At 43.7% G+C, this 15,062-nt stretch overlaps 1 protein-coding gene across 9 annotated transcripts in view; it reads right to left on the bottom strand.

Moving 5' to 3' along the window:
• Nucleotides 1-747: 747 nt before the first annotated feature.
• The window catches only part of LOC139789337 (calpastatin-like), a 61,005-nt gene continuing 46,690 nt past the window's right edge, over nt 748-15,062 (bottom strand). For 3 of the 9 annotated variants that reach the window (XM_071729869.1, XM_071729875.1, XM_071729877.1), the window contains 14 exons: nt 14,216-14,320; nt 13,905-14,006; nt 13,145-13,246; nt 12,124-12,207; nt 11,344-11,391; nt 11,082-11,177; nt 10,428-10,526; nt 8,196-8,297; nt 7,221-7,313; nt 5,821-5,874; nt 5,259-5,348; nt 3,515-3,594; nt 2,723-2,781; nt 1,774-1,992 (listed from right to left, as the gene is read on the bottom strand). In XM_071729869.1, the coding sequence (XP_071585970.1) occupies nt 2,724-2,781; nt 3,515-3,594; nt 5,259-5,348; nt 5,821-5,874; nt 7,221-7,313; nt 8,196-8,297; nt 10,428-10,526; nt 11,082-11,177; nt 11,344-11,391; nt 12,124-12,207; nt 13,145-13,246; nt 13,905-14,006; nt 14,216-14,320 (1,113 nt within the window). In that variant the 3' untranslated portion in view covers nt 1,774-1,992; nt 2,723. Of the gene's footprint in view, nt 1,993-2,718; nt 2,782-3,514; nt 3,595-5,258; nt 5,349-5,820; nt 5,875-7,220; nt 7,314-8,195; nt 8,298-10,427; nt 10,527-11,081; nt 11,178-11,343; nt 11,392-12,123; nt 12,208-13,144; nt 13,247-13,904; nt 14,007-14,215; nt 14,321-15,062 lie in introns of all 9 variants that reach the window. The other 6 variants (XM_071729870.1, XM_071729874.1, XM_071729873.1 and 3 more) reach the window with 6 other exon arrangements.

Below are 15,062 nucleotides of genomic sequence, written 5' to 3'. Positions count from 1 at the left end.
TCCTGGTATGTCACAGCCCCTTTCCTGCTCTCCCCCCTTAATTGAGGGGCTTAATTAATTGGCTTAGTTAGCCACCCATGCACTGGAGCCCTCTCTGCAGAACAAAGGGAGTGTCACCAGCAGGTGTGTGAACACCACTCATCTCAGCACAGGGGTTTTGTTGATCTGAGCTGCATGATCTAAACTAATAAATAATAATAATAAACTAATAAACATTTTACAATATTCTTGTGTGCTGCTCACAGAACCAGAAATTCCTCTGCTCAGCCCAGAGAATCCCAATGGGCCAGGGGTGGTGGGCAGGGTGCTCACACCCCAATTCCTCCATCACCTGGGAACCACTGCTGATCATTTGTGCACTGCACATTTCAACAAAAATTGTAACTGCAATTTCTCAGCAAAACTGTAGCTTTCTGGAACCCTCATGCTGACACCCTGACCCTTCAGCTGCTCCCCTGCACACCAGCACCCCACAGGGTAAATCTGCTCCCAGTTCACTGGGACACAGCTTGGAAAAGCAGAGGGAGGGAGGAGAAAAACCTCATCATGAGCTCTATCAGGCTGTGAGGGCCTGGATGAAGTGCTGCTGACAAGTGCTTTACAAATTGATTTAATTTTTTTAAGCACAATCTGTTCAGTTTCAACATTCGAGTGTTTGGGGTTTTTGATTTCTTCTTGCTTTTCTTCTGAAGAGACCTGGTTTCCAGTTCAGGTGGCAGGGGTAACAAATGCACAGGAACACCAGGATGCCTTCTTAAAAACTTTTATTAGTGTGACACAGGTTCTCAGCACAGACTGCACAGTAGAGTCAAAAAGTCTAAAATATCCCCAACTTAGATCTCCAGGCTGTCTGTCTGTCTGTCTGCCAGGCCAGAGGCTGTGGTGTCAGTGCCATCACCTCCCCTGCAAGCCTCGTGGGGTGCAGGGGTGTGCAGGGCTCTTCTGCTGAGGGGACACACGGGGGGAGGCACCTGGAGGACCTCAACCCCCCCACCAGCAGCCCCAGGACAGGTTCCTCCTCCTGCCTGGTCTCTCACAGAGCAGGTGAATGTGTGACACTGCTCCTGGCAGCACTTTCTGCCCTGTTCCTCCTGCATTCCCTTCTGGAGCACCAGGAACAGGAGCAAGGACTAGAAACAGTGCAAAATTTAATTATTTTTTTTTCTTTCTTTTTTTTTTAAGAAGTCCCCCTGGTAGACCCAAACTCCTCCTCTTTGATCTCTGCTAAAGCTCGTGCACTTTTCCTGATCTCCTCTGTGATGGGAGTGGGTGTCATTGTTACACCAGGATTTGTATTTGTTCAGTCCAGGAGACTCCTGAAATTATGCAACAACAGCACAGATACGATTGGAAATTTAAAAAAAAAAAAAAAACAATCAAAAAACACTAAAATCCTCATCTGCTGTGTTTTTGCTGTTTTAACTAGACTTAAGGCAGCATCTAAAATACCTGTTTAGTTACTAGGTGTGTTTGATAAGCAGTTGACCCCAGCCCCTCGCCCACAGCCACCTGTGCAGGAGGAGGAGGGCTGAGGGTGAGCAGAGCTCAGTGTAGTCCAGAACTCCTAACGCAGTCCCTGCAGTGTTACAGATGCCAGCACATACAGACCCCTCTGGAGAGCTACAGGCACTATGTGGAGATTATGTGCAAAAGGCTGCAGAGGTTGCTTTTTTGTTTGGGTTTTTTGTTTTTTTTTTTTTTTGGCATTGCTATTCACTTATCAAGAATATTTTTTGCAAATATAAAGCATTCTCTCTCTCTGGAAACTGAAAGAAATTTACAAAATATGAGTATAATAAAATGAGTAGCTAGGGAAGAGAAAAAAAGACACCTTAGTCTTACTACTGGGAAGAAAAAAGAAAATAAGAGAAAAGTCCAGCAATTATCACTGTACAGAAACCACCCAGAATAGCCACGTGACTTTTGCTTCAGCTTTTGTTCTTCAGGAATCCAACAACAAACAGAAGAGGTTTCATACATTGCACCAAGATCCTGGCAAGGGGAAAGAGAAAGAAAAAAAATTACAGTGCTTAGGTTATTTTTTTGGGAAAAAAAAAAATCACAAAATAAATGCAAGAACAATTATCAGAAAGCTAAGTGTCTCTCCTTCCCATGCCAGGACAGCCTCCAGTCTGAAGCACGTTTACCAAGCAGCTAAGAGTAGTAACATGAGTACTCCCGTGTTACTGGTGATGATGATGAAAGATACCAATTAATTAGTCTTACATTAAGCTGTGATTAAGCTGAACACGAAGCAGCAGAGGAACCCGTGCAGGGAGGAAGCTGAATTTTTGCCAGCAGAGCAGAGGAACTGGCTCCACCTGCCAGCTCAGCTGTGGGGCCTCACATCTGCCCTGGATGCTGCTCCTGAACTATCCTGGTGCAGAAATAATGACACAGCTGACTCTCCCAGAGACAGGAGGCTGCTGGAGATGTGCCTGGTCTGTAAAAATGCCTTTCTGGGGAAGCAGTGTCTTGCCTGGAGCACGGAGTTTCCTGCACCTGGAGGAATTTAACTGCATGGAGTAATTCTGCACCAGTCCTGTCCCAGGGGGAGTGAGGCCTTGTCTGGTCAGGGCTCACAGCACTGCAGTTCTGAGTGATTTGCTCTCTTTCAGTGTCCCTCACTGAGCCTTGGGTCAGCTAAAAGGCTGGAGTTATGTTCAGGAGCAGGAGTGTGATTGCTTGGTGTAAGCTCAGAGGACAAGGAACCCTCACCCACTTTAACGTTTAGCTTGTTTTCTGCTTCTCAGATTTGCTGCTGGAGGACTGTCCCCTTGCCTAGAGAGAAGCACAAGAGAACAAGAAACTGTCAGTGAAGCTGGAACCTGAAATAAAAGTGACAGACACTCACCAGCAGCCACAGCTCAGACATCATTATCATCTCTGCTGGACACAGAGACAGCTGACAGCAGCAGTGTTTGTCACCCTCCCACCAACACTCCCTGAAGCTTCAGATGAAGAATTCTGGGCCTGACTTCTCCACATCCTACTCCTCAGCATCCTTTTACCCATGCCACATCCTACTCCTCAGCATCCTTTTACCCAGGCTCGTGACCCCATCACTACTCAGAGCATTAAAAAAATCCATCCTCCTGAAGAGGAGTCAAGGACTCCCCAAGTTTTACATCAGAAAGTGAAAGATTGTTCTGTTGTTACACAAAAGGCAGTTTCATGACCAGTGAAAGTTCCTGAGGAGATTTACAGGCCTGCAAAGTGACTCCTAAATCAGCCTAAGGAGGAGGAATGAGGAGCATTCACTGACCTGTCTGTAGAAGACCACACTTGCTTTAAAAGCAGCACATTTTAGCCCCCATTAATTAAAACTTTCCCTAGAAACAGATGGGTGCTTTTATCCCATGTAGACACCTACAAAAAAATACCAGCCTGCTGATGTAGAGTTCTCCCCAAAGTAATATCTGTGTCAGATGAACCCAAACCCCTCTGCTCATCTGCCATGTTTATCCTGTATGGTCACCACGTCTGCCACATCATCACCAATCTTTGTTTTTACCGTTTTAGGGTCTTTGGGTTTTCCTTTTTCCTTTGGGGTTGGTTTCGTGGTGATGGCTTCCTTCCCACTTTTGTCCTACACTCCAAAGAAAAAAAATAATTACAGTTACAAACAGAATAGAGGATGAATGCCTCCTGCTTTGACACCTGCCATAAAATCTTATTCTAAATCTGGTGGGAGAGGGAAGATACAAGCTGGAATCTGGAGGATTGCTTAATCCTGAGGAGACTGGGGCACCAGAAAGCATAAACAGGTAAAAATACCTAGTCTGTAGGGGCAGACCTTGTGTTTAATGCAAAGTGGTAATTTTGCAGCAGCAGACTTAGCTCAGAAGTTCATAACTAAAATAAAGCAGCCAAACACCAATATTTGGCCTTAAGCTGTCTGAGAACTGGGTGTCAAGGTCAGCACTGGGGGAAGCTCTGCAGTGCTCACAAGAGCTCTCTGGAAACAAAGCTGCTGCCTCCAGGAGTTAATCTGGTTTGAACTTCACTTTCAAAGCTGCTGCTTCTCTGCCCCCCAGGAGAGGAATGAACATAACATAAAGGCACAGATAACCATCAGCAGCATTCTAAATACAGAAAAATTTATAATCTGCTCTTGGTAATTGGGTGCCTCACAGAATAAGCTCAAGGAACCTAAGGCACAATCTGACTTGGGAACTGGTTTTGCTTCCACTGCCCGAGGGATGCAGCTTTTGGCTGCTGATACATTGGTTTGTTCAGGGATCTTCTGAAGTTGAGCTTTGCTTTGAGTCTTTCACCCTGCAGGAAGCAGCCAGGTCACTCCTGCAGGAAAAAACCAAAGGCAGGGATGGGCTGGGAGGAGTCAGCAGATGATGGGGGACAGTGGCAGCTGCTTCACTCACTGAGTATGGAAACCACCCAGTGCCCCATCCCTCTGCCTGCAGGTGAGAGAGCAGGGAGTGGGACAGCACATTTCTCACACACAGGGTGAGAAAGAAAATGCCTAACGACAGGGAATTACTGCTTGGTAATTTTTTCTAAAAAAATGCTCAAGCTGGTTAAGAAGTTCAGGATTTTTTGCACCTGCCAAGATGGAGTGCCAGGGTGGACATCCCAGAGCCACACAAGTCCTCTCCATCTGCCCATGCTCAGGCTAACAAAAAGCAGAAATCATGTCTGGCTCTGACTCTTCTGTGCCACGTGGACCAAACCTCAGTCCCCTCCTGACACACCAGGGGATCTCCAGCTTTATGCATCTTCCACACTGCACACACTGCTGGGAAAAGTCTGGCAGATGTTTCTCAGATGTGTTTAAGAGGAGTATGTGTCAAAGAGGAGCTCTCTTTCTCCTGAAAACCCCTTCCCAGTCCATTTATCCCTCATTTTCCCTGCCAGGCCTACAAGTTTCCCCAACACACTCAAACTTCTTTCTACTCCTAGCACTTCTCTCTGCAGAACCCTCCTGAACTGTCTCAGTTTCAGCCTCCAGCTATTGCTAGGCACTGAATGCAATCACTGAAGAAAGATTTCTTTGCCTCTCTACACTTCTGAACACTGTAACTTGTACAAAAAACACCACAATTCCCTCTCAGACTCTGAACACCACAAACCTTCTTTCAAATATTTAGTACACAGCAAAGTGCACCAAACTTCCACTACAGGGGTAAGGCAATCCCAGCATCTTCCAAAAATGTAAACCTGAACTAAGCTACTGCAAAGAAAAGTGAGGAACTTTCACAGAGTACCCAAAACCAAAGTATTAGCAGTAAATGTCCTACCTTTGAGTGCTGTGGTGGGGCAGGAGCCTTTGCAGAAGTATCAAAGTCACCTGACAGGGCATCAATAGCTGCAGAGTCATCTGTAGGCTTCTGAAATAATTTTATTTCTGAAGTCACACAACAGGCAGAGAGTCCCCACATTCACAGGAATGTTTCAGGAATTTGTGTCTGTTTTAATTATCTCTTTCTTAACATAAAATCTTAAGATTTTCTTAAGATAAAGATCTTAAGATCTTTCTTAAGATATCTCTTTCTTCTAAACAACAAAACATGCCTGAGACCTACACAGGTTACAACAGACATGTGTGTCTGAGGTTCCCAAGACACAGCATTTACCTGAACACTGGAGCTGAACACTCACAGTGTCACTGTGCATGGAAGCTGTGGTTACAGGCACAGAACACTGTGGTTACACAGGTTTTGCTGTCACACTGTGACTGTTAGCTGCTGCATTCAGTGGCATTTATGAGGACTGGCAATGAATCACTCTGAGCCTACCATGACACAACTTGGAAAACAGGAGCAGAGCAAGAGACAAAGAACAAAAACACCACCACGTTACCTTTTTTCCTTTCTGCTTCCTATTATCCTCAGCTGATGGCTTGGCTGGGTTCCCCTTGGGAAGAAGAATGATTTTGAACTGGTCAGATTAAGTTTTAACACACAAGAGCTTTCACCTGACAGTGGGAGGTGACAGATACCCAGAAGGTGACAGATACCCAGAAAGCTGCTCTGCTCTGAGCTGATTTCTTTATTGCCCATTTCTTTTATTGCCCAGGTGCTGTCATGCTCTGCTCTCTATACTCTGACCACCTCTGATACCAACTCTCTGTCCCACTGGAAAAACACTTTCCTGACCCACAGATGATCAAACTGCTGTCAGAGAAGCCACTGGCTCCAGGGAATGGCACTTTCACAGCCCTTCAGGTAAACCACACAGGTAATACCTGTACATACACTCTGCTCCCCAAAACTGGAATTCAAGTACTTTGAAGTAATAGCATTATCCCCCACAGACTGCAGGCACCTCCTCTTTTAAAGCAGGCTACAAAGCCAAGCTGCTGAGAGGGACACACACAATTATTTCTCCTGGTTTGATGGAGCACCTGAAACCCTGAGACACTCTAAGTGGGATCTGTGAATCTGATAAATTTGATTGCTATTGGCTGGGTCAAAGTGAATTACCTGTTCTGATTGCTCAAATAAAGAAAGAAAAGAAGAGGGAAGGGAGAAGGAGAAGGAGGAGAAGGGGGAGAAGGGGGAGAAGGGGGAGAAGGGGGAGAAGGGGGAGAAGGGGGAGAAGGGGGAGAAGGGGGAGAAGGGGGAGAAGGGGGAGAAGGGGGAGAAGGGGGAGAAGGGGGAAAGGGGGAAAGGGGGAAAGGGGGAAAGGGGGAAAGGGGGAAAGGGGGAAAGGGGAAAAGGGGAAGGAGAAGGAGAAGGAGAAGGAGAAGGAGAAGGAGAAGGAGAAGGAGAAGGAGAAGGAGAAGGAGAAGGAGAAGGAGAAGGAGAAGGAGAAGGAGAAGGAGAAGGAGAAGGAGAAGGAGAAGGAGAAGGAGAAGGAGAAGGAGAAGGAGAAGGAGAAGGAGAAGGGAGAAGGGAGAAGGGAGAAGGGAGAAGGAGAAGGAGAAGGAGAAGGAGAAGGAGAAGGAGAAGGAGAAGGAGAAGGAGAAGGAGAAGGAGAAGGAGGAGAAGGAGAAGGAGAAGGAGAAGGAGAAGGAGAAGGAGAAGGAGAAGGAGAAGGAGAAGGAGAAGGAAAGAAAAAAAAAAGGGCCTATTTTTTAAATTAAATTAGATGCATACAAGGATAACCAGAGCTACTCTATGTATAGTGTGTGCAGTACCTATACAGTACAGACACTCATTCAGCTTCCCTGCTCTCCCCATAATTCCAAAGAGGAAGTGCACAGATTCCTGGTTTTGCAATAAGAGAGCTAAATAAAAACTAAGAAAGTGTTTCCTTACCTGCTCACCTGACTCGAGCAGCTTTCTGTAGTCAGGTGGGATAGTATCATCTCTTTCTCCAAGTTTGTCTCTGTGCTCAGATTTAGCCTTTTCCTGGAAAGCATTTAATTTTTTCACAAGTTTAATACCTATGTCAGAATTATTAGCAAACAGTAAGTTGAAGTGCTCATTAAACTTAGGACAGATGCCTTTTTTGAATTTAAGGTTTAAAAAATACCAGAAAAAAACCCTACATATTAATTGCACTGTGGAATATATTGGTAAGGGATATTACTGGGGGAAAAATTAAGTTCAGTTCACAATTTAATGTTGCTACAACTATTATGTAGAGATACTTGTGATTTCCTTCTTAGCAGAAAGACCTTTATGCAATTACATGAAGAAAGATTTGAGTGAAGGCAAATCAAGCAGAAATAAAGCAAGATAGATTAAGATTAAGAGAACCTGCCTGCTGATGAACTTGGTATTTGTGGGGTTATAAAAAACAAAGTCTGAAAAAAACTAAGGCCACAAAATTAACATCAGAAACTAAGGCTAGAGAATGCACCTGAAAAATCATGACACTAATACCAATAAAAGGCACTGAAATAAAATTACTGCAAATTTCCTGTAAGGTTTTGACATGGCTCCATGTTGGATAAGGTAGATTAGCTAATTCACCATTTTTCACAAAAACCCACAAAGTCCTGCAGCTCACTGAGGAGTGCATGCTTAGCAGCAAAGTACATTTCAGAGAACTGGTTGGTAAGATTAAGTGTAGGACATCCAAGAGCACATTGGCTTTTCTAGTAACTTCACTCCTCCATCTAAAAATCATATTCCTTGTAGTCCTACAAGTCTGTAAGAAATATTACTGTATGCCTTTAAAAAAAAGTCTGTAAGAACTAAGTTATCACTTATTTTGGTTTTGTTGTAGTTGTTTTTCTCCTCCTTCACTGCCCAGGACTGCACAGTTTTCAGAACATATTTTATTACCTTTACTTTATCCACAACTGGTTTGTTCTCATCAGGGTCAGGTTCCCTCTGTCCCAGGGAATCAGACAGCAGATCCAAGGCTTCATCCATCTCTTTTCCTCCCTAACAAAGTGTAAACACATTCATGAGCAGAGATCAGCTGTAAAAATAATTTAATTCATCAAGCTAAGTAAGTACTGATTAATGAACTGTCAGCTTCAGTGAGCAATGAACAAACATCTCTGGCTTGGTAATTAAAATGCAGAGCAGTAGCAGGGGAAAAAAAAGTCACAGAAGACTCAGACCTACAGAAAACAAAATCAGAAATGGTTATGGACTTTATTTAATACCTTTTTTTTTATTGGTTTCACATAAGCCTAGATGATCTAATGAGCACCATTCTACAATAATTTTTCTTTTTTGTAATTTTTAGCCATTCATTTTTGCAAACACCACTGCAGAATGAGCTGCTAAGGAAGTGCCAATCTGAATTAAAAATCATTAACATTTATCTTCAAAACGTGTATGGTCTTCTGCTAATCTGCACCACTTTCATTCTAACACTGAGAAATAAAATACCCTCAATGCCAGCTAAAACCCAAGTGTGAGGAACTTACTATTTCCTTTCCAGAGGAGGCTGGAGGCACTAGAGGGAGCTCCCACTCCACAGATGGGAGCAGAGAGAGGAGGAGGAGGCATCCAGCACAGGATGGAAGTTCTGCTGCTATGAGCAAGAAGCCATGGCACTGCCTGTCCCTCCATCAACCTCCAGCTCCTCCTGAACACAGGGTAATGACTACACCATAATTATTTTAAACGTTCCCATTATGTAAGCAGGGGAAGAAAGCTGTGGTTGGGTTAGGGGCCCAGGGAGCCTCCAGAAGAACCCATCTGCAGAGAGGTGACTGTCCTGACCCACAGGGGGGAAATCCACACACTCCTGATGTCCCAGCAACTCTGGAGGAATCAGCACAGCAGAGCAGGATCAAATGGGACTGTGAACTTGGGCAAAACAGGCAGACCAGTCTTGGCTGTCAGTGCAACAAGGAGTGTCCAGAAACTCACTTTTTTTCATAGAATCATAGAATGGTTTGGGTTGGAAGAGACCTTGAAGTCCCAGCCCCCCTGCTATCATGGTCAGGGACCCCTCCCCCAGCCCAGGGGGCTCCAAGCCCCATCCCAGGTGTCCATGAAAGCTTCCAGGGATGAGGCAACCATAATTAATGCTCCTTGACTTAATCAGCAAGGAATCATGGAAGGGTTTGGGTTGGAGGGGACCTTAAAGCTCCTCCAGTCCCACCTGGACAATCCAGGGACCCCTCCCCCAGCCCAGGGGGCTCCAAGCCCCATCCAACCTTGGGCACTGCCAGGGATGGGGCAGCCACAGCTTCTGGGGGCACCCTGGGGCTCAGCACCCTCACCCCAAAGGATTGCTTCCTAATCTCCAACCTAAATCTACCTTCTTTCAGCTTAAAGCCATTACCCCTTGTCCTGTCACTACACACCCTTGTGAAAAGTCCCTCCCCAGCTTTCTAGTTGTTCCCTTCAGGAACTGGAAGGTGCTATAAGGCCTCCCTTCTCCAGGCTGGACAACCCCAACTTTTCCAGCCTGTCCTCATAGCAGAGGTGCTCCAGCCCTCTGGTCACTGCTGTGGCTCTCCTCTGGACATCTCCCACTTCCTTCCTCTGCTGGGGACTCCAGAACCAGACACAGGACTCCAGGTGAGCCCTCCAGAGCACAGCAGAAGGGGAGAATGACCTTGACCTGCTTGCCATGCTTTTTTTGATAATTGGGGTAATTGGGATCATTTTGATAATCAATCAAAAATTGGTAATTTTTGATAATTGAAATTTACTATCGGGAACATCTTTGCCCCCCCCAGACAACCAATATCAGCAGTAAATTATTTAACTTTGCAACTGGCTGTATTGGTAAAACTGCCTGGATCATGCTCCCAGCCCTCTTCATTGGTCAGTTCTTAGTTTAAATTAAGACAGGATGGGATGGGATGGGATGGGATGGGATGGAACAGAACATTTCTGCTGCAAAGCAGCTGCAATCATCATTTATTTCACCTGCTGACCACTTCAGGGCTGACCAGAAGTCACAGCATGTTGCTAAGGACACTGTCCAAACACCCTTTCAACACTGACAGGCTGGGGGCATCAACAACCTCTACAGGGAGCCTGTGCCAGTGCTGGACCACCCTCTCTGTACAGAAAAGTTGGTACTCATCTAGGGATGTTGCTTACTGAGGTAGAAGCCAAGGGAGCTGCAGCGTGCACTGAGGAAACTGTAGCAGCAGAGATGACATCTGGGGAACCCGTGGGCTTCTTGGCCTCCTTGGTTTTCTGAAACAAGACACAGCATCATCACTAACACAGAGCAAAATAAAAAAGTGCATCCAGTCCTATGTGTCTGAAATGCAATGCCCAAACTGTTTACTTCTAGGACTTTGCTTTTATTTAGAAGCTCTGCTTGTTCCAGCCTGAAGCCCCCTCCTGAGAAGCCCTGGGCCACTCTTCTGCATTTGTTTGTTCACTTTCACTCTTCCATCCCAAATACTGGGTTAAACCCTGGTGTAGCTTAAGTCAGAGCCAGGCTCTAAGTGACTTCAGAGGACCCAAGAGCTCATCAAGCCCACCTCTATCCCCAGGCAACACTTTTTAAATGAAGTCTCAGCTGCAGAGCATTGCTTATGGTAAAGAGAGATGAAAACTTACTTAGCTTTTTCTAATTCCCAAAGTCCTACTCTCTCACATTGATCTCTTGCCAAAAATATTTAAAGATTTTAGTTACTGAATTGTATTTAACAAAGTTTACATAAACTTTAAAGGAAACAAAATATCAAGCTTACTGAAACAATCTGGAAAATGAACAGAGTTTCAGAAATGAAGTACACTCACCTTTATTACACTTGGTTTAGGTAATGAGGCAGATGGGGATGGAGAAGAGGAAAATCCTTTTGTCAAACCCTCCAAAAGATCATTTTCACTCATAGGCTACCATTAAAAAAGAAAAAAAAAGAGACTTTTGAGCCATTTAATCTATTACAAAGTCAGCAGGTAACACAGCCTACCTCTATTTTTAAACTGAAGACTGGGAAGCCTCATTCACATTTGAGTAAATCATGAATTAAACACTTATCTGAATACTCAGCTTTTTTACCTGGGACTTTTCTTCAGGTTTTGGTAAGAGTGGTTTTCCATCTTTATCCTGCAAAAGAAAAAAGCCCCTTACATTAAACCAAGCAGTCCTTAAACAACCATGCAATGCAAACACTCTGAGAGAATTCTGTGTACAAGCAGTACTGTTAGACAAGAAAATTAACTAATCAGTAACCTCTAGCAGCTCCTGCTGTTTCTCAATGTGTTCCTTAAAAAATCTGGGAACTTTGGAACATTTGAGTGCTGAGAAGTGATTCAGATTCTGAGCCACTCTGTGCCTCAATTTCTACAGCAATAGCACAATTAATAAACACTACCCTGCCTTCCAGGCTGTTACCAGGGTGCAGCCAGGATGTGCCTTTTCACACTGGCAGCTGTGGCAGGGGTTGTGCAAGTCTTGGCTACACCTAAGCCATCATTTCAGTTAAATGAGTTGTGTAATGAGTGTAAAATTAGCACCTTGGAGTGCTGGGGCTTTTTAACAGCTCTGACCAACCACCATTTATTAAGCTCCAAATGCAAAAATGAAGACTTCAGTGCACTTATCTCAGACCAAACTATTCATTTGTAGGTATTTGCATCCAAACCATTTCTATGCCTAAGCAGGCATCTAATGATAGACAGCAGATATGCAGGAGCACAAATAATAGTTTTTATATGCCATAAAAAAAGGCTGAACTACACATGAATATTTCAAAATGAAATTGGAGTTGTGGTTTCATCCTTATATCCTGAGGAGTGAAAAGAATGGGAGACTAAACCAACACAAGAAATAAATTACTTTTGCTTCTGTTAATCTGTACTCTGGGGGAATTGTTTCTTCATCTTCACCCAGCTTTTTGCCTTCTTCCTGCTTGGTTTTCTCCTAGGAAGGCAAAATAAAAACATTATTAATAAAACCAAACAACTGCACCCCAACAGAAAAGAGTATGGGAAAGATTTCAAAGTCTCCAGTCTACTGATTCAAGTCAGTATTTCAATTCTCTTCCTGTCTGTATCAGAATTCTACCGACTGTAGGGAAGTTAAGCAAATAGGCAGGCGTGGACCAAGAACAAAATAGCAATATTTTGAGTCTTTGAGTCTTAATTTTTGACTGTTTTTGAATTCCACACAACAGCTACATGGACTGCAAGCAAAGGCTGGACAGAGAAACCAGTAGCCAGCTCCAAAAAAGACTAGCCCCATACAAGAAGATGAAAACTAAGAAAAGGCAGTAAGGACAACCATGGGAACATCTCCTTGGAGGAGTTCCAGCCCACCAGAAGAGCTCCCCTGTATTTTTGGCTCCATCTGGCCATGGTTTGGGGTGACAAATGGGGGCATTCAGACTGTGACTAACAGCATTCCCTTAGAGAGAATAAATGTATTTCAGGGACTCACTTAAGGGTCCCTGGTAAAACAGCAAGACCAGTGAAAAAAAGCCCAAAGTTTTATCTATCATCCCTCATTTAAATAAGTCATGATAAAGTTGGTTCCTTTTGCAAAAGGACCCTTCTGTGTGCTACCTGTGATCTGCTTGTTAATTCTTCCTTGGCTCAGGAGTAAGACATGAAGCAAATGCAGTTCTCAGAAGCTGAGTGAGCTACTGTACTGTAATAAGCAAAATTAATTAAGAAAATGTATGCACTATGTTGAAATCTTACTAGTGCTTCCTAAGCAGAACACAACTGGTTTCACAAGTAGATTTAGTTTTGTTTTGTTTTTTTTAAAAGAAAATATTACCTAGAGATCATTTCTAGCCTAAGGAAACACAGGAAAACTGAACATAATGACATCAAAAGTCAATTTTTAGAGGTCTGACCTTAACTTTGTCCACAACAGGTTTCTTTTCATCTGGGTCAGGCTCTCTCTGTCCTAGGCTGCTGGACAAGGCTTCCAGTGCTTCATCTGCTACATGACCAACCTGTAAGGGTAACAGAGCAACAAAAGACAATTACTTTGGAGTTCAGCTGCAGCTGAAAAAACCTGTTCATATCCTGCCACTGCCAGCCACACATTGCTTAAGTTAAAAAATGAGGAATTATAGTGAAAAATTGTTATTCTTCTCTTCCAAATTGTCTTTACATACTTCCAATCTGCTGGGCTGAAAGCATAAGGAAAATTGGACAGGGGTTGCTCTGTGAACAGGCTTCTCCTTTCCTTTAGTCTCACAGCTAAAATGTGCCAGGGGGTGTATTTGTGTGTTGCTGTGATATATTCAGAGAAGAGATGCAAGAATGTCAGCCATTAATGCATTAATGCAATCCCCCAAAATTTCAGTTGGACAGTTATGATTGTTTTGTATATTTTGTCTTTTCCTGTCTTTTGTGTCTGAAGCTCACCAGCAGAACCTCTTCTGGAGCATTTGGAGCAGACCAGAAGAACTGTCAGTCTGATTTCCCCTGTAAGGTCACTGACCTTCCCTGTTCAGTTTGTGCTCAACTTGATTTTTTCTCTTTTTTGGAAAGGACTCAGCCTTGGTGGCTGTTTGGAGGAAGCATATGCAATGCTGAAATAAGCACACTGAGAAGATGCCACACCACTGCAGACAGGGCAGACTGAGCTGTGCTGGGAACACTCACTGAGGACACAGCTGATGGAGCTGCAGACTGCACAGAGCAAGCTGTGGCACGAGGGACCTCCTCATCCTCAGTGGGCTTGGCAGCCACAGGACCTGCAGGCTTCTGAAACAGAACAGTGACACTGCATTTTACTGAACATGCACAGCAATAAAAAATACACCTGCTACGTGGCTTTGGTTTGGTTTGTTTTTTAAGACAGTACAGAACGGGAAAGAAAACAAATGGAAGAAAAGCTGTTTCCTGACAGAACAGCAGCATTATCCATCTTAACAAAGCTACCAGTGTTACCACTCTGGACTGGAAAGACATACCCTGGATGTGCTGCTGGGCTTTGGTGGTTTAGGCTGTACTGCAGGCTGTGCAGGGCAGGAGAAGTCTTTAGAAAGTTCATCAACAAGATCAGATTCACTCAAAGGCTGCACAAAAGAAACGTGGTACAGGTGAATCGCTGCCTGGCTTTAATTTTAGTTTCAATAACTGGATTTCAGCTAGACAGAAAGCAGGAAAAATTTTGTAGCCCAAATAAAAATAACCTTTCACATTTACATGCAACAAATCAGCACGAATTTTGCACTGCACAAAATTAAAAAAAACCCACTTATCAGAATAAGTTATCAAAAACAAAAGTCAACAGAATGTAGAGAACATTATGTTTAAGGCTTTTTACTACTGGAAAGAAAAAAGCAAACTTGTAATTAGAAAAAAAAAGGAATGCTAATATTTACTGCATAGTATTTACTGTAATAGCATCGTGTTGTTATAATACTTCAAGTATAAGTTACATATAGGTAGTGAAAGCCTGCACCATCAGATTACAATTCTCTCATTTTAACTTTTTTCTTTTTTTTTTTTTTCACCAGAAGCAGAGTCCTGGCAGTGTCAGATGGAAGCTGTCTTAGTTTGTGGACTGACTGCTGACACTCAGTAATCTTCACTGTGCATGTTCTAGGAAAAAGAGAATAAACTGCAGTTTTAGTTCCCTGGTATGGGATCTATTGCAACCTGTTGACACAGTGTGATCCAGCACTATGTGATGCTCCTGGGATCCTTCAAACTATTATTTACCACTAAATGTTTAAATCTTTGCTAGCAGTGATTGCCATTTACTCCCTCAATGGAACTTAACTGGGTTTGTTTGGCCTGGCTCACAATATGTAA

Source organism: Heliangelus exortis, chromosome Z (genome assembly GCF_036169615.1).
Source record: "Heliangelus exortis chromosome Z, bHelExo1.hap1, whole genome shotgun sequence".
NCBI lineage: Eukaryota > Metazoa > Chordata > Aves > Apodiformes > Trochilidae > Heliangelus > Heliangelus exortis.
This window is presented reverse-complemented; position numbering and strand designations above follow the sequence as displayed.